The sequence below is a fragment of the Corvus cornix genome, chromosome 13 (assembly GCF_000738735.6).
Source record: "Corvus cornix cornix isolate S_Up_H32 chromosome 13, ASM73873v5, whole genome shotgun sequence".
Taxonomy (NCBI): Eukaryota; Metazoa; Chordata; class Aves; order Passeriformes; family Corvidae; genus Corvus; species Corvus cornix.
Genome location: NC_046343.1, coordinates 15,015,482 through 15,041,798, shown reverse-complemented (window position 1 = coordinate 15,041,798; position 26,317 = coordinate 15,015,482). Strand labels below are relative to the sequence as shown.

The 26,317-nt window shown below is 51.7% G+C and overlaps 2 protein-coding genes across 3 annotated transcripts; one reads left to right on the top strand and one right to left on the bottom strand.

Annotated features, from left to right (window-relative positions):
• The first annotated feature begins 5,845 nt into the window (after nucleotides 1-5,845).
• On the top strand, nucleotides 5,846-20,904 carry DND1 (DND microRNA-mediated repression inhibitor 1). The gene is made up of 5 exons (XM_039559835.1): nucleotides 5,846-6,192; nucleotides 18,457-18,574; nucleotides 18,652-19,113; nucleotides 19,676-20,062; nucleotides 20,322-20,904. The coding sequence occupies exons 1-5, from the start codon at nucleotides 6,181-6,183 to the stop codon at nucleotides 20,336-20,338; spliced, it is 996 nt and encodes a 331-aa protein (XP_039415769.1). The 5' UTR covers nucleotides 5,846-6,180; the 3' UTR covers nucleotides 20,339-20,904.
• WDR55 (WD repeat domain 55) lies at nucleotides 17,441-26,118 on the bottom strand. 2 transcript variants are annotated; one of them, XR_005603080.1, is made up of 9 exons: nucleotides 26,077-26,118; nucleotides 25,857-26,008; nucleotides 25,643-25,743; nucleotides 25,490-25,577; nucleotides 25,153-25,332; nucleotides 24,939-25,038; nucleotides 24,670-24,839; nucleotides 23,708-24,300; nucleotides 17,441-22,990 (listed from the first exon to the last, which is right to left on the bottom strand). XR_005603080.1 is itself a non-coding variant. In XM_039559834.1 (8 exons), exons 1-8 carry the CDS (start codon nucleotides 26,095-26,097, stop codon nucleotides 23,967-23,969), a joined length of 1,146 nt encoding a protein of 381 aa, XP_039415768.1. In that variant the 5' UTR covers nucleotides 26,098-26,118; the 3' UTR covers nucleotides 23,588-23,966. The 2 variants fall into 2 exon arrangements, 1 of the variants encoding a protein (XP_039415768.1); XM_039559834.1 differs by lacking the exon at nucleotides 17,441-22,990 and having other exon boundaries at nucleotides 23,588-24,300.
• Nucleotides 26,119-26,317: the final 199 nt, after the last annotated feature.

Here is a 26,317-nt window from a genome sequence, read left to right as displayed (position 1 = left end):
CACGAAGCCTTCCAGCTGTGCAGGTATGAATAGGTTCAAACCCGGCCTATCTTTTCAGGACGTTGTTATCTGAGGTCTTATTGCACTTGTCAGGAAAATTAATCCACAAACACCAGAGCTTTATGTCCTAAAAGGAGACAGAGCAGTCCTGTTACTTTATTCGAATAAAGGTAGAGGCCATGGGCATTTCTCATGGGGTCTCTCAAGCTGCTGGAGGATGCAGCCTCCTTTTTATCCTCATTTCCTGGAAGCATTTCCCTCTCTCTTTCCCCATTGGCTGAGGCACTTAAAAGGTACAGACTCCCTGAATCATTTAATACAGGCCCCCTTCTAATGTGTAGCCCCCTGCCGTTTTCTTCTTCCTTGTGTCTCTGTTCTTTTTCTTTAAGCCCAGGGATTTAGTAGAGCCTTGAGTGAGTAACAGTCTGTGTCAATTAGTGGAATTCCTGTGGAACTTATGGTTCCTCCTGTCAGGAAAATGCACAAATGCCAGAGGTTTATGTCCAAAAAGGAGACAGAGGAGCTTTATTTGAATAAAGCGAGAGAGGCTACTGGGACACACGCCCACGGGGTTTTCTCTCTCGAGGTTTTGGAGGGCACAGCCTCCCTTTTATCCTAACTCCCAGCTGCACACTGCCCTCTTCCTTTCCCCCTTGGCTGAGGTACTGGGAAGGTACAGCCTATGCAGTAAATACAGAGAACAAAGTAGTCAATGACAGTTCACATTAGCCCATTAATCCTTGTAGATGCTATTGCTAGCCAAGGTCTCCCATCGTTTTCCTCCTGCTGAAAAGTCCCAGTCTCCAGGGCTTCAGAGGCCTTGACCCGAGTATGATGGGTCCCTCCATGTGCAGCTGTCCTGGCTGCTGTCTCTGCAGTCCTGGCTGGTTGTTATGAACAGCAAAGTCTGTGCTAACTGGGCTTCCTGTCAAAGAGATTGCACTGGACACAGTATCCTGGCCACATACTGGTCCCAGTACAAATCTTCACCTCCCTGCCACGTTGAAAATCAACAGGGTAAGAATCCCAAACAATTCAAAGGGGAATAATTGAATATCCCCTCGGGGTTCAGCTCTTATTCTTGCCAGAGCTAATGGCAGAAGCCATACCCATGGCATCTTAGTTTCTGTCACCAGCTTCAAAGGGTGTTTCTTTATTCCTCCATTCATCCTTTCTACTTGACCTGAATTCTCAGGGTGCCAAGGGGTAGGGAGGTCCCACTGAATTCTCAAAGCAGCCATAATCCCTTGAAGGATCCCCCTGTAAAACTGGGGGGATCATTTATTAAATTATCAAATCGTTGCTGAAGCAACTAGAAACTCCTCTGGCCACCCTGCCAGCAGGCATACCACTACCAGAGGATAGCTAAGCTCTCACCCAGGGCATCTCAGCAAAATACACCCTGCATCCTTGGAAAGGATGTACAGCCCAAGGTCATTCCCCTGCCTTGCAATCTCCTTTGTAGTCTGGCTATTAACTTTAGCCAGGCAGCCCTCAATAGCTCGTTTTGCTAAACAAAAAGATTTAAGGCAGTACATCTCGAAGGTCTTTGCCAATCCTCGAGAGGCACAATGACTCCCCCCATGGAATTGTTTTAACACGTGCAGGCTCAAAGCTCCTGGCATCCGCTCTTTACTGTCCTTTGTAACTAAAGTGTCCCCTCTTTATTCTGCCCCCCCACCTTTAATGATCTCCAACTCCTCTGGCGGGAAGGACAGCACCACCACTTCCCCCCTCCCCTGGCAACAGCTGGGTCACAGGCGGCAGAGGGAGGATCCTGGAGACTTGTGGCAGAAGTGCTGATTTCTGAACCACTCCATTGGCCAGTTGATTACCTATTGTTTCTCCTGAGTACCCTGCCTGATGTCCCCTAACATGTATTATTTCTACCTCTTTTGATAAATTCATCACCTCCGATAGGTGAGTAATTGAGGTCTCATGAGCAAACGTTTTCTCCCGCAAGTTAACAAACCTCTCTCCTCCCAGCTTTCCAAACTCACCCCACATGCATACTTTGAATCTGTAAATATTCACTACCTTTTCTTGATACAGTTTGCAGGCTTTTATTAAGGCATGCAATTCTGTGGTTTGTGCTGACCATGTGCATGGTAGCTTCTCCCCTTCTTGCAATTCCCTTCCCTTTACTGTAGTACATCTGATAACTCGTTTTCCTCCCATTATTCTTGAAGATCCATTATAAACACCTCTTCCTCATTTGGCAGAAGGGTCTTGTAAATCTTCCCCAGCTCTAGTCTGGAGATCTGTTACCTGGACACAGTCACGAGCCTCCTTTAAGGCTCCTTTCTCGGGGCCAGTTAAACAGGAGGCTGGGTTAAACTCCCCATCCCCATTTCTCAATTCTAAATCCCCCTGGTTCCATTTCACACTGTAACAGCCTAGTGCAGGTCATCCAGCTAGAACTTGGTGCCAGACTTTAACAGTCCTGCCATCAGTTATCATCAAAGCCGTGGCTGCACAACTCTGCAGACAAAAGAGCCTCAGTTCCCGTTAGAGCAAACAGTGGGGCCATCCCCCCTCTTCGCGAACATTTTAGCACTAGAATTCCTCTGGCACAGGCCTGTACCAGAGGACCACGCTGCTTATTACAATTCTGGCTACCTTCAGCATTCTCTGCTCAGCAAATTCCTTCACCATTCCTAAGTTTGGGCATGGGATCACCAGAAAAGCAGTATTTCTAAAGGGTATTTCCACGGAGAAATCAGTCTTTGGAACCAGTTCACATACAATTCCAATTCCTTTTCCGGGCCTGGGAGAGAGAAAGCTGGGGCATTATTCAACCTTTCTTTTAATTTTCTTAAGTTCTGCTTTCTTTCTGGTGTCTATACAATAACATTGGGACTATCCTGGGTTAAAAAGCCATACAACGGCCTGGCCAGAACAGAAAAGTCCTCAACCCAGGTCCTGCGATACCCTATTAATCCCAAAAATTGCCTCTTTAGTCCTAGGTAACAGTTCAATCTAAAATTCCCTGCACCCTCTCTGAGTCAATACACAGCAACCCTTCAGTCAAAATATGTCCCAAATATTTAACCTTTCTCTCCATCACCTGTGCCTTCCCTTCAGACACTCCAAGCCTCGCTTCCAGCCAGAAAACCAAACAATTTCACAGTGGCTTCCCTTACCACCTCCTCCCATTCTCCAGACAGGAGCAAGTCCTTCACATATTGAAATAACCCAATTCCTGGGGATGGAGTAAATTCGCTTGTCTTGCCCAAATAATCCCTTCTCCCTCTTGTTCCCACTCAAAGGCAAAATACTGTTTACTATCCTCTGTGAAAGGGCATCCCCAGAAAGCATCCTTTAAATCAAGTACTGAATAGTAGCAGTGTGAGGAGGGAATCCGGTTCAAGATGGTAAAAGGGCCCGGTACCGTGGAGTGCCTGGATTTAACAGTTTCACCTACAATTCTCAGGTCCTGCACCATAACTGGCAGGATAGGAGTGTTATGGGGGGACAAACACAGTTCCAAAAGACCTGCCTTTAGCTCGGCAACAGGCTGCAACCCCCTTTTCCCCTCCTTTGAAATAGGGTATTGCTTTTAGACACCAGTTGTCCAGATCACCTCAGAGTAATGTGGAGAGGCTCCATATCCAGTTTTCCATATTCCCCTGGGACTGCCCACACCTCTGGGTTCACTCCAGCATTCACAACAGTGTTAGCCTCCCCATTACTCCCCACAACACCCATTTGCATTTCCAACTACAGCTATCAAACTCCCCTCCCAGCAAACCACAATCACAACTGGGAATAATCAGAAACTCATGCTTTTCAAACTCATCTCACACATTCAGCAAACTCTCACGGGCATCCCCGTATACACACACGCTCACCAATCATCTTTCCCACTTATGAAAAGAACATTTGACATAGACAGAGAAGTTCCCGTGTCTACTAGGAAACACACTTCTCAGTTGAGCCCCGGTAAAATGGCAGATTCCTTCCCAGCCGCTGTTTCGGTCGGCTCTCCCCTGCCGAGGAGGGAATGCCTCTGCCACGTCCTTGCGACTGCTCCCGTCTCTTCTAGCCCGGGTCCCTTGGGCCCTGCGCTTTAGCCCTCCGGCTCTGTAAGAACTCTGCCATCGCCTTTCCCTTCGCCTTCTCCTCATCCCTTCCTCCGTACACTTTCTAACCACTTCATCCAGAGGCTTTTTCTGCCTTTCCTCGAGCTCATTTTCCCACAGCTCAAAATCACTCGTTTCTCCAGTGACACAAACAAAACCCCTTCGTGTGTCAGGCCAGGCTTTGGTGACACGTTGTCTCTTACACCGCACACCAAAGCCGCTCCCTCCAGCCGCAGAGTCCAGACAGCCCCACAGCACACCCATCTGGGCCCCCGGGCCGCTCTCGCAGCACCACAAGCTCTGTAAAGCACCAGGTGCCGGCGGGAGGGCCCAGCCGATGGTTCTACAGGGGCGGGCAGGCGGCCGGGTCGTTCTGCGACCTCAGGGGGGCCGGGGGGCCACTGCAGCCCCGCTGGCACCGCCCGGCGCTGAGCCCCGGCTGCCCCACAGCCTCAGCTCGGCCCCGCACCTCCCCCACAAGCCCCAGCCCCTGCTGCCAATCCCGCACTCTCGCACCCAGCCTCGGCACTCCTCACTGTAGAGGAACCCCCTTACAAACCCAAATCCTCCACCCTGTTTCCATAGTGACCCGGGGAGGGGGTGGGGGTGTAGGAACAACGCCTCCCTGTTTTCCCTCTCCTGGAATCCGGGAATACAAAAGACCTGCAGCCGGCCTGTATTAGACTGCAGATTTTAAAAATAAGGCAGAGAACTTCCCAGTCTTATCACATAGCCTCCCCTGCTATTTGCCTCAATCATATTTCTACACCCTCCCCTTCAACCAATCCTTTCCCAAACCAACACCATATTGCCCGCTCTGGCCGTGGGCTGCTGAGACCCTTTCTCGGTGCCTCTTACTGCCCCCTCTGGGCGTCCATGTCCTTAACTACCTCTGGGAGAATGTGTAAACCGTCTTAACATTCTCCTAAAGGACCCTTAGGAGGTATTTTGGGATCACCATCCCTATAGTCGAGACCCTTTTCGACTTTCCTTTGCTGCCCACCCTGGGCGTCCATGTCCAGTGGTCCTTTCCTACAGACTCTTCATGGACCCCCCTAGTCTGCCTCTCGTCTGTCTCCTGAGCAGTCTCGGGTGCCCAATCAATCTCCTGGTGCCAGCCAGCGCCGAAGGGAGCTGGTCACCTAAAAACTGGGTGAGGCACGCCTCCAGCTCCTCTTACCATGTGCTGGACCCAAATGGTGGAAGGATCCCGGACCGAGCCCCTAATTGTCCGGAAAATCCACAAATGCCAGGGGTTTATGCCCAAAAAGGAGACAGAGGAGTCCTTCAACTTTATTTGAATAACGGGAGAGAGGCTACTGGGACACACGCCCGCGAGGTTTTCTCTCTCGAGGTTTTGGAGGGCACAGCCTACCTTTTATCCTAACTCCCGGCCGCAGGTTGCCCTCTTCCTTTCCCCATCGGCTGAGGTACTGGGAAGGTGCAGCCTTCCCGAACCGCCTACCACATATCCCCCCTTGAAACTACTGTTTTACCCCAAAGTTCAGAAGTTCAGGCTGGTGCAGACCCTTGCCTGTTTCAGGAGACAAACTGTCTGGACCCAGTAACGAACCTGCTGCCCAAAGTTAGTAGAGACATTAAGACCCATTTCAAACACATTAACACACATCAAATTGTTTGTAGAGATAATAGCACACATCTTTCCTCTCACTCCCATTGCTTATTTCACCGCTCAGTATCTAGCTTTATCTACCAGTCTGTTTGTAAAGACACCTCCTTCTCATTTCTTTCACACTGATGATAAGACTAGACGCTCTTGAAGGTCTCTTCCAACCTTGACAATTCTGTTGAGAGTTTGGTGGTGCTGTTGTAGCTCTTGCAGCAACTACTTCCCTTCTCTACCCCTGCCGTGCCTCGCCTCGCATACAAGTGGTCAAGTACAAGAAGGAGAGGGAGGCAAGGCACCGCATGGCAAAGCAAAGCAAGGTGAGGCCCCGAAGGCGCGGGCGGGTGCTGCCGCGGGGTACGTCCGGGGTGGAGCGGCGCGGGGGGCGGTGCTGGATCTTTTTCTCCCCCGGCCCAGACGGCGGGAACGACGAGAACGGCGGGCGCATCACGAAGAGCAGGAGTGTCGGCGATGGACGAGAAGGTGGGCGCTATCGGGGCGGACCGGCCGTGAGGGCGGCGGGAGAGCCCGGTGCGGGCACGGCTCACCTCGGGGAAGCCCTTCCTGCGAGGACCCGAGCCCCGGTGCGGGCAGGGCTCACCTCGGGCGCCCTTCCCGAGGGGACCGGAGCCCCCGAGCCCCGGTGCGGGCAGGGCTCACGTCGGGGAAGCCCTTTCCCGTGGGTGCCAGAGCCCCGGGCCCCGGCTGGGAGCGCAGACAGGGCTGGGCAGCGCCGGTCCCAGCGCGGAGCCGCCGCACCCCGCGCCGTTCCCCGCGATGAGCCGCGGTCAGCCGGTGCCGGAGGTGCGCGAGTCCCCCGTTAGCATCGGGGGCTGAGCGAGGGGAGCTGGGTTCTGCCTCTCCACACAGCCCAGGCACCCCCGGGCCGGTTCCCCGGGCTGGGACCCATCCCGGGAGCCACAGGGCCGGGCCACGAGGCTCTGAGGAAGGAATGGGGATGGTCTTTTATCCCGCTTTCAGCACGTATTTCCCCAGTGGGGGTTCTCACCCTCATTCGGAGGTGGTTTTTGGTCTTCAGCAAAGATGAAACCCCTCGAAAATAGAGGTGCCACCACCTGGTGGCATTCACTATTAGCTGGTACCTCAATCCTTTCGCACCGAGGTATCTGATAAGGGCCATTGGCTAGTTCCTAATGCTGATAAGAAAGATCGTAATGGATCTTTAAATTGGTATAAATCACTTGTTAATGAGGTTTTTTTTTTTTTTTTTTTTTTTTTGCTAAGACTCCAGCATCTGTGTAACTTAATGCTCCCAATTCTGTCCCCAGGATACCAGTCACTCTCTCTCCCTGATGGTTTTGGAGGGGTCAGGGTCTGTCCATGCAACCCTGCCGACCACTGTGCATAGGGATTAGACAGAAATGGCAGGTTTAATTGCAGAGATATTAACCTGCATTGATAATTCCACTCGTTTGAGGGACCATGAAGGATTAAATAGCACTTGTTTTGGCCGGTATATTTGATGGCATGCCATCCAAATTTAAAAATTTGTGGAGGTAAGATTTCACCAATCTTGTTAGGAGCCTGGGAGGTAGTGGAATGCACTGTGAGGTTTAAATTAGTTTTTGCTGTGCTAGTATGTATTACCCACTTACAGTTGCGGATACATTGTATCTCCACTAAAACTTCCCTTTCATATTTTGTGTCAATATTGGAAGCTGAGTAAATAAATTTCCCCCTTGTTGGTTGAAAGTTGTGCTTCACATATTAAAGTTATATTAACCCTCTGCCAAATTCATGTTGTTAGGCTAAGCTCCTGAATTTGTACAATTATGGCTTATTCATTAGCAATGGTCATTCAGGCTTAAGCATGGTTACAGCCATTACCACGGTGACTATTACAGATGGAAAAAGTGAAGATTTCCATCCAGTGGGTCAGGCTTGGTGATTTATATGCCCAGTCTGGTTCATTCTGGTGCTGATTCATTCTGTGAGAATAAGCAGTCCTTCAGTGGATAACTCGATCTTCAGTGGAGATGTGCTGGCATCATTTCCAGTATCATTTCCTGAAAAAGTCAAAGCATACAAGTCTCAGCAGGGTTTGCCTGGACAGGTTCTTATCCCATTAAAGAAAGAAAAAAGCCACCGTGCACTAATTCTGTGGTTTGTACCACTGCTGTCGGTAGTTCCCCAAGCAAGTGCACGCGGAGGTTTAGTTAGTCACAGGCACAGTTCCAGTTCGTGTTGCTTTTACCATAACAGGTTGTCGGGATTGTAAAGCACCTCATTCAGGGTTTGCAAAGAATGCTTGAGCAGGCCACAGCTATTGTTTAGTTGGTGAAGTACCCTGAGTCCCACTCAGTCATGTGGCAACAGGCCATTAGCCCGTTCTGTGCTTCCATTTGACTGGGGCTAACATGGGGTGTGGAAAACCTATTGAATTCCACCTTTTTGGCCCATTGTACTTGCTTATATGGAAAATGTGAGCTTGTTTTGATGCCTTAGGTTTTAACTTTTATATTTTTTCAAATCCTGCACTGCATAGTGTGTAACTCTGAAGTTTCGTGCAGCCTGTTAACAACTGTTCTCTCGTGCTGGTTAGATGTAACAAACCCTCTCTGGGTTTGCTCTTCAAGGACACCAGGCCCCAAAATGTGTAAACTAAAGCCTCTAAGGTGGGGGGGGGGGGGGGGGGGGCAAACTTGGAGTAATTACATCATTAACTGAGGTTATAATTGGCGAATTAACCCTGATATGCAAGTGGACCAAACTTATAAAAGTGTGAAGAACCTGTGACCCAGCGTCCATCTTAGATGTAGCTTTTTGACTGCCCAGGGTGTACCTTTGAAGGCCCTTCAAGTAAATACCTACTTTTATTCTCTTATTCTTGTCTAGTCTCTGTGTTTTAGGTGGCCACATCAAGGCATTATTTTCACTGCTCAGAATAGAGAGAAAAGTCCCTTTTCCCATTCAGAACATCTCCATTCTGTCTCCTGAAATGCATCCTGCTATAACAGGAATCTGGGGGTGTGCTGCTCCTGTTGGAAATGATACAACTTCTAAATTTTTTTTAGCTAATTTTAGTGAGGGTTTTTTTTCACCTTTGCCCAGGGGGAGGGGAATTGCAATTTTTGGAATTCTTAAAAATAGTGTTTGATTATATAACTCTTTCCACCTCTGTTTTCTGGGTGGACAACCTGTAAATCATAGTTCCTGGGAATGGTCAATTAGTATTGACCATTGAATGACTACATTACACGTAGTATTCTTGGTATCGCCACAAAAATCACTCCATCCCACATCTCACCCATATTAGTGAGATGTGGAATGAGGTGATTTTCGTGGCGGTACCAACCATGCATTAGTGTTGCACAGGTGGGGATTTCCCTGTGTTGTAAAATGTCAGCAACACTCCTGGCCAATTGTGCATCAGAGGTTGTGTCTTTTCTAATTTTATCCCATTTTGTAACAAGGCAGAATTTGGCCAATCTTCAGGAGATGCAGTTAATTTTCTAATCTGCATGATGTCAGGAGGATTTGGAGCCCGCATAAGCATTAACTCAACTTTTTCCTCCAAATTTGTTTTTCTTTCTGTTCCTCCTGTAACTGTCTCTGCAGCTGTTCTGTTTTCAAGAACTGATGCCTTCAAGTGGCTACCTGAAAACAGAAGCTGGACAAGATTAAGAGAATAAAAGTAGGTATTTATTGAGTGCCTTCAATAGGAACACCTTGGGCAGTCAGAAGCTCCCAAGGGGCTCCACCCAAGATGGACGCTGGGTTTTTCACACTTTTATAAGTTTGGTCCATTTGCATATCAGGGTTAATTCTCCAGTGATAATTCCAGGTAATTATGCCATTACCCCAAGTTTGCTCCCCATGTCCAGAGGCTCAGTTTACCTATTTCAGGGCCTGGGACAACAAGGTGTCCTTGAGTTCAGGCCAGAGAGGGTTTGTTATGCCTAACCAAAACATGAGAACAGTAGCTGACAAGCTATATGAAGTTTCAGAGTTAAATACTAGGCAATACAGGATCTGAAAAATACAAAAGCTTAAATCCTAAGGCATCATTCCCCCCCCCTTAGAGGCTTGACAAGGCCTCTACCTTGTTGAGACTCGATTCAAAATATTTAGTAGTAATATGTGTCTAACAGCAGTATATATAAATGAGAATTATAATTACAACTACTCTGAACAGTTTTTAAATCTAGGGCCAGTTTGGTAACCATGAAGTCAGTGTCACATCAAAACTCAATGTATTTACTTTGAATGCTATCTAATGTAAGATCTGAGTTAGTTCTCAAATTGCAGACAAATTTTTGCTGATCTTTCCACTTTGATCTACATATCAGTTGTTAGCTTTGTATCCAGATGAATATCTTTGGATACACTTTGGACCAGAATCATATGCAAATTTTGGTTTCAAACCTGGGTCAGGGTTGCCAACTGTGTAGATAACAAGCACAAGGAAAGAATCATTTAAACTACATCATCTTCATTTGTATCAGTCTCTGTTTTCTCAGTTGTTTTGGGAGCAGAAGCCTTCTTAACTCTGGAGTAGTGAATCCAGGATCCTTTGCCAGTGACTTTGACTGCAGTGATGGTAGTCAGCAGAATCTGGAATGGTCCTCTCCACTCGGCCTGTAGAGGGTCACTGTCCCGCCACTTAACCATAGACCCAATCTCCAGGCTGGAAGGGATGTGCCGGGGTGTCCAGTCCTATGGGTCTGGATAACACAATGTAATTCTGGAGCTTCTGCAAAGTGGAACCTAAAGCCATTAGAGATCTCTGCAAATCAAGTTTCCCCCTCATGTGAATTTCACCTGGAACATGTGGAATTTGATATGGCTTGCCATACAATATTTCACAGGGACTGATGTTGTCCCTCCGCCTCAGTTGTATGCGGATCCTCAGTAAGGCTATAGGCAAGGCCTTAACCCACGTCATGGATGTCTCTTGACAAATTTTGCTAATTTGTGGTTTAGGGTTCCATTCATACATTCAACTTTACCATTTGCTTGGGGTCTTTAAGGTGTATGCAGATCCCAAGCAATTCCCAAAATCCGACTAACTTCCTGAATCACTGTTGCAACAAAGTGTGGTCCCTTGTCTGATGACATCCCCAAAGGAACCCCAAACCTCAGTATTATTTGATTAAGCAAAACTTTCACCACCTCCTTGGCTGTGTTAGGGGTAAGCTTCAGGCCATCTGCTGAAGGTGTCAGCTAATACCAATATGTACCTGTATCCCTCTTCGCGTGGTAACTCAGCAAAATCCATTTGCCAGTAATCTCCAGGAAGATCCCCTGCCTTTGTTACTCCTAACACAACTCTTTTCCTCGTATCAGGATTGTTTTTACAGCAGATTTCACATTTGCTTACTACTGATTGTACAATATCAGCCATTCCTTTTCCTATTAGTACCTTTTTTAGATGTTTCAGAAGATTTTCAACCCTGAAATGTGTGCTTTCATGTTCTCTTTGAGCTAGCTCTCAAAGTATTAGAGGTGGGACTACAACCTGGTTCGCTGGTGTAACAGACATCCATTCTCTGTGATCTCAACCTTAAGAAACTTAATTAACTTGTAGTCTGCCTGATCATATTTTGGGATGAACCCTGACAAATTAATCTCTTTCTGTGGAATTACTGGAATACCTTTTTCTGTAACTCCTCTTGCTGTTTCATTAGCAAAGCAATTTCCCAGTTCTGGAGTGGTTTTCCCTTTCTGGTGACCCCTACAATGCATGATGGCTACTTCTGTGGGCTTTCTGATGCTCTCCAAGAGGGCAAGGATTTGTTCAGCATGTTTGATTTGATTACCTGAAGCGTTCAACAGTCCTCTCCTTCCAGATGGCTCCATGGGCATGGACAACACTAAATGCATATTTAGAGTCAGTCCATATATTTACCTTCTTTCCTTGGCTCAGATCCAAGGCTCCTGTAAGCACAATCAGTTCAGCTTTCTGTGATGACACATCTGCTGGCAGGGCCTTCGCCTCAATCACCTTGTCCTGGGTTGTTACTGCATAACCTGTCATTCGTTTACCATTTCTCATGAAGCTGCTCACGTCTGTAAACAGCTCCCAGTCTGGATTTTCTAGGGGCACATCCTTCAGGTCTGGTGTGCTGGAATAGACCTCCATGACTGTCTGCAAACAATCATGCTTAGGCACATCATCAGTTAAGGTGGGGGACAGAAACATGGCAGGGTTAACAACAGAAGTTGTTTTCAGGGTAACATCATCCTGTTCTAACAGCAGTGACTGATATCTAAGCATCCGATTGCTGGACAGCCAATGTCCTCCTTTCTGTTCCAGTACTGCTGCTATGGCATGTGGTGCATACACTACAATGTGTTGTCCAAGGGTGAGTTTCCAGGCCTCTTGAATCAAGATGACAGTAGCCACCATGGCCTTCAAACACCGAGGCTACCCGTGGCTAACATTGTCCAGCTGTTTGGAAAAGTCAGCCACAGCCCTCCGTTGGCTTCTGAGGCGCTGTGTTAATACGCCCAATGCCACATTGAGTCTCTCGTGTGAAATGTTCAAAAGGCTTAGTTAAGTCTGGTAAACCCAGTGCTGGAGCTGACATTAGAGTGTGTTTCAGCTGTTTAAATGCAGCTCTCGTGTTCTCAGTCCATGTAATGATTTCCTTTTCTGCTGCTTTTAATGCTCCATACAGGGGCCTTACCAGTAACCTGTAGTTCGGTATCCGAAGTTGGCACCACCCGACCATTCCCAGGAAAGCTTTCATCTCTCTCACGGTGTGGGGCTCTGGAAGTCAGCAGATGGCTTCTTTCCATTCTTTGCTGAGCTGGCAGTGTCCACGAAAGATTTAAAGTCCCAAATAACTACTGCTTCTTTGGCAATCTGTGCCTTATCTTTGGAAACTCTGTACCCACTTGGTCCCAAAAAGTTTCACAAGCTTACAGTGAATTGGATGCAGTTGATGCCTTAAGGGGCCTCCTAGACACAGAGACTGGACAGGAGTAAAAGAATAAAATAGGTATTTATTTGAAAGGCCTTCAAAGGTACACCCTGGGAGCCACAGGCTATTGCCAAAAATGGACCCCAAGATGGACGACAGGTCACGAGTTCTTCACACTTTTATATGTTTGGTTCATTTGCATGGCAGGGTTAATTCTCCAGTTAAAGCTTCAGTTCAATGATGTAATTTCCCCTCTGCTGGCCCCCCCTTAGAAGCTCTTTGGATTATACTTTTTGGGTCTAGGAGAGTCTTTGGAAATCTTTGGATTATACTTTTTGGGTCTAGGACAGTCTGGGTGACCTTGGAGAGCAGGCCCGGAGAGGCTTTGTTATGTCTACCTAGCACAAGTGAGCAGAAATTAGCAAGCTACAAGAAACCTCAGAGTTACACTCTAAGCAGTACAGAATCAGGAAAATATAAATCTAAAACCTAGGCACCACAGTCATCTCGTGTTTTAGCTGCAATCAAGATGTCATCAACATATTGAAGAATAACCCCTCCTGGCTCTTGTCTCCTCCAATCCTCCAATTCCTTTGCTAGTTGGTTTCCAAATATTGTTGGGCTATTCTCGAAACCCTGGGATAGGGCTGTCCAAATAAGCTGACTTTTTCTCCCTGTTTTGGGATTCTCCCACTCAAAAGCAAAGAGCTCCTGGCTGGTTTTATGTACAGGAATGCAGAAAAAGGCATCCTTCAGGTCTACAAGAGTAAACCACCCTAATTCATTGTTATGAGTTAGATGTGAGGGGTTTAGATAAGTCCCTGCCTTTTGCCCAGGCCTCTGGCAGCAGGCAGTAGCTTTATAGGGATGGCCAGCACCCCAAAACCCACTTTCATTCACAGGTTCTTTAATAATGGCTGATTCAGTCTTTTATAGAATGAATTATTTATTTAATAGACACAAAACTAACAGACATAAGACTTAAACTATCATTACACAGGAAAAAAAGACAAAAGAAGCTATTACTGTCTAAATATACAGTGCACAATAAGGTACCTTTTTTTTTAATATGGCTAGTGAAGAAATAGTATTGATTAGGATTCAATGTATTTTACTACCAATTGTTGAAGGGACACACATGGAAATCCTTTTCCTCAGTTTCTGGAAAAGTAACCCCAAAGTTGCATCCAAGCTTTGGGGAGAAATTGTCTCGCATGTTCCCAGGGAGTGTGTAAGAGACTTCTGCCTCTGTGATAACCTGTAGTAATTTTATAGTGTAAAACAGGCCTTTTGGTCACCTGTGTTTGTTTTCTTTTATCTCTTCCCACATCTGTTAAGCTGGCACACCTTTTGGTGCCAGGAGATGATACTTGCTGGGCCTTGCCTGCCTGGGTTATCTCTCCTTTCTGCACTGGCTACCTGTGGTGGGGAGAGGGGTGATATGCCCTGCCACATTTGTCTGTCAGTGTGATCAAAAGGCATTTGCTACTACTGGGTGTATGTCCTCTGTAATTTTGTTAATTGCTCTTAAATCTTGCACTAATCAATAACTCCTACCATCGGCTTTCTTCAGTGAAAGGGTGGGCGTGTTATACCTGGACTCACATTGCACTAATAACCCATGTTGGAGGCATTTTTCAATTACAGATGTCAATCCCCTACGTCTTTCTAATTTCAAAGGGTATTGCTTTTGCCTTACCAGTGTGGCTCCTGGTTTGAGTGCAATACTCACTGGTTCTGCTTGTTTGGATCTTCGCGGGACATCAGTGGCTCATGCTATTGGATTGATGGCATTTTCAACTTCAGTGGGGATTTCACCACATCTATTCTGTATAAAAAGTGTGGCAACTTGGACAAATTTAATTCAGGAATTATAAATTGTACGCCCTTTCCCTTTTTAAATTTAATTTCTGCTTCCAATTTCTCCAATAAATCCCTCCCCAGCAATGGTTACGGGGAGTTAGGCATATAAAGGGAATTGATGAGTTACCCAGTGCTTCCCCAGTTTGAATTTTAAAGGTTGGAAGAAGGGCCGTGTTTCTGTCACCCTAACCAATACCATTTCTGTCACCCCAACGACATGACCAGTATCTTGACTCAATTTCCCTTCTAAAGTATTTAACACATAATACGCTGCTCCGGTATCTACCACAAATTCAATGTCGTCTTTCCCAAGCTCAGCTATAACCAAAGGCTCTGCTGGGGGAGAGGCCTTCGGTCCCCATCACTCTGAGTTTTTTCCCTTAATGAGTTGGGCAACTGGGGATTTCTTCTTCAACACCAGACAGTTGTTTTTCCAATGTCCCTTTTTCTTACAAAAGGCACACTGATCTTTGTCCAGAGGGGAAGTTCTGTTGGTGATTTCTCCTGACTAACCCTCTTGCTAGGATGGTGTCTAACTTTGTCACCAAGGTCTCTGTCCCGATATACCTTTCAGGCTGCCTCTAACTATTTACTCATGTCCTGAATCCCATCTAACTTTTGCAGCTTTCTTCTTACATCATTTGCAGCTTGACCTATAAACAGGAGAGTTAGATGTGCTTTCCCTTCAGTCGAATCAGGATCTAGGTTTGTATATTTAATTGCAGCTTCTCTTAGCCTATTTAAAAAATCAGTGGGAGACTCATCTTGATTTTGCTTTACTTTGTAAAGCTTTGGCCAGTTTAGAGCTTTAGTGACACCATGTCTTAACCCATACACTATGAGATTCTGGTATTGTTTTAGTCTTGCCATTTTTTCTGGTAAATTAGGGTCCCACCCTGGATCAGTCAATGGGAAAACCTCAGCAACTGTGCCCTGGATGGATCTGCTTGCGATATGTGACTCTACAGAAGTTAAAATAGCTTTATTAACCATCTCTCTCTCGGTGTGATCAACCAATGTGTCCATCACAGATTTCAAATCACTCCAGTCAATGTTCTGTGTGGCAACTGCTGTTGCTACCAAATTGGCTACTTTATCTGAGTTTTCTTTCTATTTTCCGACGGTAGTCTTCCACTGTTCTAACTCTACAAGAGAGTACAGGACTTTTATATATACAGGCCCTTGGTTACCAACTGCCTGTCTCAGAGGGGCCTGTAAAACTGGGCCTTCCCTTTTAGATCTGGTCCGCTTTGCTACAGGACTTTGTTCTCTTATGGCTCTTCTCACTATCCTTCCCCTCTTTCCTCTGATCAGAACAGCTGTTCTCTCATCCTCCTCTCCGGAGGAGCTACCCGAGCGGATACTGCTGTCCGTCTCCGTTGGACAGGATTTACTCCACCTGGGAATTTCAGCTGGGCTCACTCTGATGATGCCATCCCCTGAGCCGGTCTCCAGGCGAATGGTGATACCATGGAAACTCAACCGCCCATGTTACCTCTGGAGGAGGCAGAGGCACCGCCCCTTGATGGGAGGTCCCCTGTCCGCCCTCTCGGTGGGAGGCTCTGTCCCCACCCTCTCCATGGGAAGCTTTGCCCTCCGGCTCCACCTCCAGGGCCGGTGCTGTGGGCTGCACAGGCTGGTTGTCCCCTCCTCTCGCTCCCTCCGACCCAGGAGGAAGCATAGGAGCGGGGCGGGGGGCGGAGCAGAAAAGGGAAGTGCGTCCGGACCAAAGTGTACGGGCCCGCCCTGCCGGGGCCATCCCCGGCTGCCAGAGCCACCCCCGCTCTTCTTTTATCGATGGGGGCTTTGGCAAGGCTGGGTCCCCCCTCTCCCGCCTCCTTGAAGCCTCCTCCTCCTCCACTGAAGCCGAGTGTCATCCCCCTCCCCCCGCAACCCCCGGTGGTGGCGGGAGTGAGGGAGGAGCTGGAATGGCAGGTGGCCCCGGTCTCAGAGTCAGCCACTAGATCTGCTTCCAGCTCTTCCCTGCCCCTCACACATGGTGGACTGAGTGCAGGCTCTTTCTTTTAATCTTTTTTCCACTTCTTTCTTAAAAGCATCACATGCTGTTCTTTCTTAGGTCCCTATAGCTTTTCATTACATGATAAAAGCATAAAAAGCCTCACACATGCAAACTCTCCGAAATACTGGTCCTGGCATAGGTGAGATACCAGATTTGATATTAATTCTTCATCTAAACTGCCAAACTTGGGCCATGCCTCATTGTTATTTAATTCAAAAGTGGGCCAAATTATTTCAGACAGGCTGATCAATTCAGGTTTTGAGAGCAATGGGTTTTTCCTGGTTAACTTTAACCAGTTTTTCAGTATCAAGCCCAAGGGGGAGTCTCAGGATATTTGAGTTGTATCTTCACATGAGGAGATACATCCCATGTCTGCACTTACACACAGGAAAAACTGCAGGAATAAAGCAAAGCAACCTAACCAGACACTAATAAGCTGAAAGAGAAGGAACACACAGGGCTCAAACTCACAGCCCCTAGATCCGCAGTGGCAGCAGTTTAACCCACGGCACTAATGTCGCCTTCAGGCCAGACCTTGTCACTGCAGTGCTAAAGCTCCTTTTCGGAAAGCACCCTTCCCTGCTTCTCATGAGCAAACAGTGAACAGGGGGAAAACAACAAAACAAACTGAACCTCCCCTCAGACCCTCAGAGATTCTTCCACACACCAAACAAAACTATGAGAGATCTCTTAACACCAAACCCAGGTACTAACAACACCATAGCAGTTTTACTCACTCACCCCTGTGCCTCTGTGTTGAATTTGGAGGATTCTTGGGTTCTGACACCATCTGGACTGTGGCTACAGCAGCCGCCCCCCCCCCCCTCGCAGTGCCAGGGGGTGGAGGGGGGTAGTTGGATGTTTTCTCAGTCCAGAGGATTTTCCAGAAGCCTCCTTGTCCTTTCATGGGGTGCCAGAACTGATGCCTTCAAGTGGCTACCTGAAAACAGGCTAGACAAGATTAAGAGAATAAAAGTAGGTATTTATTGAGTGCCTTCAATAGGAACACCTTGGGCAGTCAGAAGCTCCCAAGGGGCTCCACCCAAGATGGACGCTGGGTCACGGGTTTTTCACACTTTTATAAGTTTGGTCCATTTGCATATCAGGGTTAATTCTCCAGTGATAATTTCAGGCAATGATGTCATTACCCCAAGTTTGCTCCCCCTGTCCAGAGGCTCAGTTTACCTATTTCAGGGCCTGGGACAACAAGGTGTCCTTGAGTTCAGGCCCAGAGAGGGTTTGTTATGTCTAACCAAAATGTGAGAACAGTAGCTGACAAGCTATATGAAGTTTCAGAGTTACATACTAGGCAGTACAGGATCTGAAAAATATAAAAGCTAAAACCTAAGGCATCAGGACAATAATAACTCAGCTGCATTCCTGCTTTCCAGCTCAGTTGTCAGTTCTTGTTTCTCTTTAATATTATCTTTTCTGTACTGGCAGGCAACCTTCCACTAAGCCAGGTTGCTCCAAGCCCCATCCAGCCTGGCCTTGAACACTTGCAGGCAGCCACAGCTTCTCTGGCAACATCTGCCAGTGCCTCACCATCTTCACAGGGATGATTTTCTTCCCAATAGTCAATGTAACCCACTGTCGTTCACTTTAAAGCTGTCACGATGCAATGGGTCATCTTGGCTTTGTGCTCCAGCCCTCTCTTGCAGCACCAGCTTTCCAGTTCAGTTGTCAGCTGCTGCCTGCATTTTGGCTTTCCAAGCCCTTGCAGGGCTGTAGGGAACTGCTGGTGACTTCGGGCTCTAACAAAGTTGCTGGACTTAGTCATGTGGAGCAGGCTTGGACAATCCTTGGGATGGCAGTGTTGGGAGGCTCTTCAGGTCTCAGAGAGCAGAGGGGTTAATTTGCTTCACTACTGGCTGGCTGGCAGTGGATCTTGTAGTTCCCTCATGGGGTTGGGATGCTCCCAGTTGGGAGCTGAAAGCTCTTTGCTCAGACAATCACCACTATCATCTCCTTCTTCAGATGTGGACCAACGGAATCAACGAGGCCAGTAAGATGGCCCTGCTTGCCTGGGAGAAGGAGACTGGCATTGAGCTGGTGCAAATCAACGGGCAGAGGCGCTATGGAGGGCCTCCCCCAGGTATGTCAGGAGAGCAGCTCAGCTGTGGGGCCCTGGGAGCACGGCAGGGCTCACCACGGGCACCGTGTCCCCTGCAGGCTGGGTGGGCGGCCCACCACCGGCCGGCACCGAGGTGTACATCGCGAGGCTGCCGCAGGACATCTACGAGAACACCCTGATCCCGCTGTTCGAGAGCGTGGGGAAGCTCTACGAGTTCCGCCTCATGATGACCTTCAGCGGGCTCAACCGGGGCTTCGCCTACGCCAGGTACACCTCCCTGCAGGATGCCAGCAACGCCATCGCCACCTTCCACCGCTTCCAGATGCGCAAGGGCTGCACCATTGTGGTGTGCCGGAGCACGCAGAAGTGTGAGCTCATTGTCAACGGCCTGGACATCTCGGTGAGCCAGCAGGAGCTGCAGGCCATGCTGCAGATGGTCACTGAGGGGATCCTCAGTGTCACCGTGCACGCCAGCCCCTGCCAGAGACCCGCCAAGCTCGCTGTGCTGAAGTACAGGTCGCACGAGGCTGCTGCCCTGGCCAAGAAAGCCCTGACGGAAGGTGAGTGGTGCTGAGGGATGCTGCTTGGGCTGGTCTTCCTGGTGTTTCCTACCTCCAGGCTTGGCAGCAAGGTGACTTCAGCCTTGCTCTCTCCATGTCCTCATGGAATGTCAGCTGCCCATGGTACAGTTGATTTCCAGCAGTCCTAGTGGTGGTGGGATGAAAGAGCTGCTGGAGGTCTGCCTGCTCAGAGCAGGAGCATCACCAGTACCAGTTCAGGGCATCCAGAACATTGACCAAGTTATTAAACCTCCCAGTGGATCTGCCCAACCCCTCAGTGTCCCTTAAACCCTCCCAGTGGAGCTGCTCAATCCTGCTGAGCCCCATCCCACGATTGTAATGTCCTGATGGGACACACTTCCCAGACGTCCAGCTGGGACCTCCAAAGTCCTGGTTTGTAGCCATTTCTGCCCCAGCTGAGAAGCATTTGGTTTTGATATCTGTTCACCTTGCCCCTCAAGTCAAGCTGCCCCTAAAATCCTGGAGATCACTGCAACAGATGCTGAGGGATGGCATGGGATGGCATGGGATGGTGGGCAGGTGAGCATCTCCTGTCTCCTAGGGAACCTGAGGCTCAGGGGAGCAGGGATGAGGGTGGACTGGCTGGACCCCCAAATGAAGCAGAAGCTGCAGCTCTGGGAGGAGGAGCCATCGTCCAACGGAGTGCACGGAGACAAGAGCCTGGCAGTGCCCAGGCCGGCAGCCCTGCCTCCATTGCTGGAGTGCCCAAACAACCTGAGCTGGAGGCATCGCCTGAGGACACCGCTGTTCACCACCAAGTGTGTCCAGGTGAACGCCAACGGGTGGCAGCGGTTCTGGTACCAGGTGGTGATCCCAGGATACCACATGCCCATCAGTGGGTTCACGTGGGTCTTGCAGGACAAGCAGGGCCAGAGCGAGCATGAGAAGGTCAAGATGGCAGCAGCCCTGCACATTCTCCAGGTGTTAGGTGAGTCCTTGGTCAGTCCTTGCATGGCATCTGTGCCAACCTCCTGCCTCTCCCAAAGTCTTGAAGTGTCTCCTGGGAGTGTGGAGCTGTGGCACTTCTGGGGTGGGGTGGGTCGGTGCAGGGAGGGAGCCAGGCTGGCAGGCAGGGCTGAAACACTCACCTCTGAGCTGCAGGTGGGATTCCTGGTTGGAAGCACAGGATGCAAGAGGAAGGGGTTTTGGGGTGAGGGCAGAGCCTGATTCTTCCCTCTCCACTGCAGGTTGCCAGCTGACGTAGGCAGCCGCTCTGCTGAAGCCATGATAGAGCCTGAGCCCTGCTGGGGTCCCAGCCCTGTTCCAGCTTTCCTTTGAGCTGTTTGCAATGGTTTGAGAGCTGGCTCTGGAGGATAAGGGCCACTGTTCTGGTCGACAGCAGCTGCCCTGTCCCCGGTCAGCCCTTGAGTTGGTTCTGGTTTTGAGTTGTTGGTTTTCCTGCCCAGTTTGGCTTCTTTTAAGCTGGCTTGTGTTGCATGGGAGGAGCAGATCCTGGAGAAGCAGCAGCTCTTGGAGGGGCTGCCAGCACCAGATGCCAGTGTGATGGAGGGAATTCCTCCACCGGCATTCCTGGTTTCTGAGGAACAGCCTCAGATGAGGACAAGGCCACACACAGGGAGCATCCCAGTGGCCACAGATGTTCTGTGGGCTGGTGGAGCTACTGTGTGGGGAGAGGAGTGCCTGTAACCTGGTTGTGTAGTGAGGAAGCAGCTGTGGGGTTCCCAGCTGTCTATGAATGATTCCTCGGGAGTGGGAGGTGTGGCCACATGTTGTTCTTTTGGAATTAAAACTAAGGAATTCTGGAATGCATCAGCTGTGTCATGTCATCTTTTCCTCCTGCATCCTCAGCTCCCTGCCTGTCCAGCGCATCTCGGTGCTCTCCCCCCACACCAGGAAAGGCAGGGGAAGGGACAGGTGGGATTTGGAGCCTTCACAACCTGGTGGGCCCATTGTGTGGGAAGAAGCACTCCCTGGTACCTCGATCTTTGTTGTCTTCTACTCACTGAGCTCTTTCCGACCAGCTTTTGATACCCCTCAGGCTCCTCCAAGTGCCTCCTGATGCCCACCCTCCCCCGTGTCTTTGGGTGGACCTCGGGGAGGTTGCACCTCGTTGGAGGTTAGGGTTTTTCTTTTTGATTTTCCCTCTCTTAAGGAATTTCCCCCCATTTTTGTTGCTAAGGAACAATAACAACCGGGTGCTTATGAGAGACAAAAGAAGTTGCCAAGCTCAGGAGAGGAGGGAAGGCACCTGGCTGCACTTCTTATCTGAGGGTTTCTCTCGGAGGGGCAGAGATACTGTGAGAATGGGGCTGGAAAAAGGAGCTGGGGCAGCTGCTGGTGCCTCTTGCTCTCTCGGCTTCAGAGAACCGTCAGAGCTGCTGCCTGGGGGGGACAGAACTCGCTGCCACCACCGGAGCCCAGCCCGGTCCTGCTTCTCCGTTGCTTGTGAGAGCAGCCACTGAACTGGGACCTTATTATCACCCTACCTCACCAAACAAAAGACCCTTCACCATCTGCTGGGGTGCCTCAGGGGAAACCCTGGGATCCCCGAGCCCCCTCCAAGGGAGTTTCTGTCTCGGAGGTGTTCAAGAGCCAGGTGGCCACTGCCCAAGCCCCCGCCGTTCCTCTGCCCCTGCCCCAAGGTTTCTTTGCTGCACTGTAACCTGCACCCCCTGCCCTGCCTGGATGCCCTCCCTTTCCAGCTACAGCTGCCGAGTTTCCGATGCATCTCGTCCACCACCCCAGGACTTTGCTCATCCCTGCCTTCCCAGCTTGCTACCCGAGGTCCCTGCTACATAGCTCCTTTTGCTATCCAGAGCGGGCACCGGGATCGGCTGCCCCTGTGAGTTCCTAAAGGAAGCCTTTTCCCCATCCCTTCCGCCGTCTGCACCCACCATTGCCGTGTGGAGAGAGGCGGCCGAGCTGGCGGCACAGCGCCCCCTGCAGGCGCGGGGAATCACCGCGCCCGCCCTGCCCGGCCGGAGCCACCAGCGCCCCTGGCGGCCGCGAGCGGAGCTGCACCGAGGGCACAGGGCCTGCAGCGGAGCGGCCGGCACCGGGTGTCTGGTTCTGTTTGTTGTTACTGCCATAGTTACTCTTTGTTAGCCTCGTTATCCATGTACAAACTAGTAAAGAACTGTTATTCCTTTTCTCATCTCTTTGCCTGAAAACCCCTTAAGTTCAAAATTATAATTTGGAGAGAAGGGGGTCGTATTTTCCGTTCCAAGGGAGGCTCCTGCCTTCCTCAGCAGACGCGTGTCTTTCAAACTGAGACACACCTTTATGCTCTCCAGGGACTCCAGGTGTCCGTCAGTTTCATAGATGGCCCACCTCCAGCTCCAGTAATGCCTCTGGCTATGTCCCGTCCCATCCCAGCAAATGCAACATGAGCCCCTGGACCAGCAGCACCTGGGGGCTGCAGTTGGTGGTCCAAGGGGTCCCAGGCAGTGCCAGGAATCAGCTGGGGAACGCGAGCTGCAGCCAAGATCAGAAATCCTGTCAGAACTGCACCAGATCCTTCCCATTCCCCAGCAAATCGACGGGGTCCCCAGGGGCCTTGGCCGCAGTGTCCAGCCATATCTGACGCTGTTCCAGGCCCTGCACCCACTGCCCACTCTGCTCATCCCCAGGGAGGAACCCAGCCCGGGAGGGATCCCAGTCCCTCTCCCCCTCCCCACTCATGGCACATTGTGATGCACATCTAGATGCACCAAGTCCCTTTGGCAGCACCCAAGTCCCATCCTTCTTCTTTTTGGAAATCCCCAGGATCCTCCAAGAGCCTTTTGGTGCACTTTTAAAGTTCTTTTTTGCACTCTCTGGAAGTCTGTCTGTCCCTCCTGGGGTACACCAGAAGTCCTTGCCTCATGAGGATGAGCCAGACCATCAGCACAAGGCGCTGGGAAGTGAAAGGCACTGGGTTTATTTCTAACAGATCTGAAATCTTAATTAATTAACAAAGGGTAATTGACCTGCTGGGACAGCAGGGCAGGAAAGCGATGAACCTGTCTGCCCTGGCCAGGCACTCCAGGACCCCACATCACCCCCTCACCCCTCCTGAGAAATGCCCTGCTTCACCCCCCATCCCAGGACCCCCAAATACACCAGCAAACCCCAGCATCAGCCCCTCCCCTCCCACAGCTGCATCCCCTACCAGAGACCCTCAGCCATGTCCTCCCCCGTATCTCAGAGCCCTCTCATTCACCAGGGATGTTCAGTCATGACCCCTCCCCCCATAACCCCTCCACCTGGGGCCCTCAGCCACATCCCCCCATCCCTGCATTGCCCACACTACAGACTCTCAGTGGTAACCCCCAGTCACTGACCAGAGATCCCCAGCCACATCCCCCCATCTCAGAGCCACCCCCCATCCATCACGGTCCCCAGTAAGGGACCCCCCAACCACTCCGAGTCTCTGTCACCCCAGCCGCGTCCCCCCCACCCCGAAGGGCCTCCCCCGCTGCTCCCCCTTCCAGGTCCCTCCGATGTCAGGAACACCCCCTCCGGCAGGACCCTCAGCCTCACCCTCTCCAGCCTGTCCCCCCATCCCGAGGCCACCTCCGGGCTCCTCTCACTCCGACCCCCCATAACCGCTGCCCCGTACGAGATTCCCCACCTGCTCCGACACGCGCTGCCCCTTTAAGACTGCGCCTGCAGCCCAGCTTGAGTGGCAGCCCTAGGAGCCAATCAGAACGCCAGCGTCCTGCTCACCGACAGTGGTACCATTATGGCCTGGCCACGCCCCGTAGGCGGGCACTCCCATGGGCTGCGACTCTGATTGGCCGCGCCCCGCGAGACGCAGGCCCAGAGCCCCGCCCCCGCAAGGGGCGGGCGGCAGCGCTGAGGGGGCGGCGCCCCCGGCCCCGCGCGGCCGCTCAGTCGCTGTCGCTGTCGCTGCTGTCACCGCCCTTCCCCGCCGCCGCCGCCGCCTCCGGCTCGGCCTCCTCGCGCAGGTCGGCGAAGAAATCCTCCCCGCTGCCCAGCGCCTTGCTGCTGAGGGCGCGCAGCGGCCCGCCCTTCTTCTTCTTCCGTCGGTAATCATCGACCACCATGGACCCGAGCGCCGACACGTCCCAGAACTTCACCTTCTGGTCGTGGCCGCTGCTGGCCAGTAGCTTCCCGTCCTCAGCCACGGCCAGCTGCTCGATGGGCTCGCCGAGGTGCTGCCCCACGCAGCCCAGCACGCGGTTCGGCAGCACGTTCACCGCCCTGGGCACCGCACGGGAGCACTGAGGGCCCGGCAGTGCCCGGGGACGCCGTCTGCCCTCCCGTCCTGCCTCCTGAGCAAGGCTGATCTGTCCCACACCCCTCTTAACTCCCCTCCTTCCCCATCCCACACCTCCCCCTCCCATCCCAAGCCCTCCCCATCCTGTACCACACCTCCTCATTCCTCTCCATCCCATCCCAGCCCCCACAATCCCGGTCCATCCCACCCCATCTCCATCCCATGCCACCCTCCACAACCCTATCCCACCACCTCCCTATCCAATCTCACCCCCCACAATCCCTCCTGATCCCACGCCCTTCCATCCCTCTCCATTCCCCCTCACCCCATCCCACACCTCCGCACCCCCGGACCTGATGACTCCGTCCAGGGACCCCACACACACGATGCTGTCTGTGATGGGCACCATGCAGTCAATGGTCTCTGCCCTCAGCGCAAATCGGTCACTGGCGGCCCCAAAGCCATCCCAGTTGAAGAGGTAGATGGTGCCTTCGCTGGAGCCACATGCCACCTTCCTCCCCCTCTAGGCACAAAGGAGGGCAGTGAGGCGGAGGCAGAACAAAACACTCGGAGCGAGGACAGGGCCATGGGATCCTGCTCCGTGTCGGGGTGCAGTGCCAACCTTCATCAGCACGACAGATGTCAGGTCCCCATTCTGCGGCTCCGAGAGCAGTTCAAAGCGCCGTCTCTTCACGTTGAAGACACCCAGGGTGCCATCACCACTGTGGGAGGTGGAAGGGACACGTTGTGAGCACAGGACACGGCACAGGGCACCTTCCCCAGCCATGAGGGGACACGGGGAGCCCGACCCCGAGACCATGAAACCCCTCTGGTACCAGGCTGTCAGCAAGATCTTCCCGTTGCCATCCACAGTCATGGCACTGATGTATTCCTCCTGCTGCCGTGCCTCCAGGATGGCACTGCCCCTGCGCAGGTCCCACACCTTCACTGCCCCGCCATCGTCGCCCGTGGCAAAGACGTGGTTGTCGATGGGCAGCACGCAGTTGAGGGCTGAGCTGCAAAAACCCCGGCCCCACACCCCCACGGTCACGGCTCCCAGAGCAACCCTCTGGGCTCTCCCTGCCCGGCCCAGGGCTGTGCGGCCCTACCGCGGGAGGGAAGGGGACAATGTCCCAGCCGTTCTGCCCGGAATGACCTCCTGTGTGGACTTACTCGTGGGCCTTGGGGAAGCGCGTTTCCAGCCGTCCCTCCTCCGCTGTCAGGATGTGGATGGACTTGTCCTTGGACACAGTGAAAAGCTCTGGAGAGCCGCGTTAGTGCCCCCGCCCAGCGTCCCCCATGTCACCCCACGTCCCCCGCACTCACTCTGCCCGTCCTGGGAGAACGCCACGTCCCGGCACGACTTGAGGTGATGCCCCGAGGACCAGAGCTGCCGGTTCTCTCCCTCAGTGCAGGAGTACGAGTACCTGCCAACACAGAGAGTGCTCGCCGGGACCCGCGGGCGGCCGGGGAACTCCCCCGCCTGTGCCCAGCGGGTCCCAGAGCCAGGACCCCCTCCCCAGCCCCCGGCCCCACTCACAGGTACACGTCGCCGTCCACGTCTCCCGCGGCCAGCAGCGGCCGCGCCGGGTGCAGCGCGATGGCGTTGGCCGTGGCCTCCAGACAGATGTCCTCGGGGGTGTCCCGCACTCGCGGCTCCCGCGCCGCCGGCTCCGGCGAGTCCTGGGGCTCCTGGGAAGAGCGGGGCCGTGGGACCGGGGCCGGCGGCTCCAGGGTCCCGCAGCCCCACGCGTGCTCACCTCCTCCATGGCGGCCGCCATGGCGCGCTGTTGGTTTGCATGGCCACGCCTTCCCTGGTATACCCCCGCCCCTTTGCTCGCACGGGGCCGCCCCAGCGGGACCGCCCCGCGGCGCTGCGGGCTGGCACCGGCTCGGGGGTCGCGCCCCGCCGGCGGGGTCCAGCCCGAGGCCGCCCGGGGCCCCGTTTCACCAGGTCGTTCCCCATCCGCCTCATGTTTTCCTGTTCTTTAGCGCTTCACC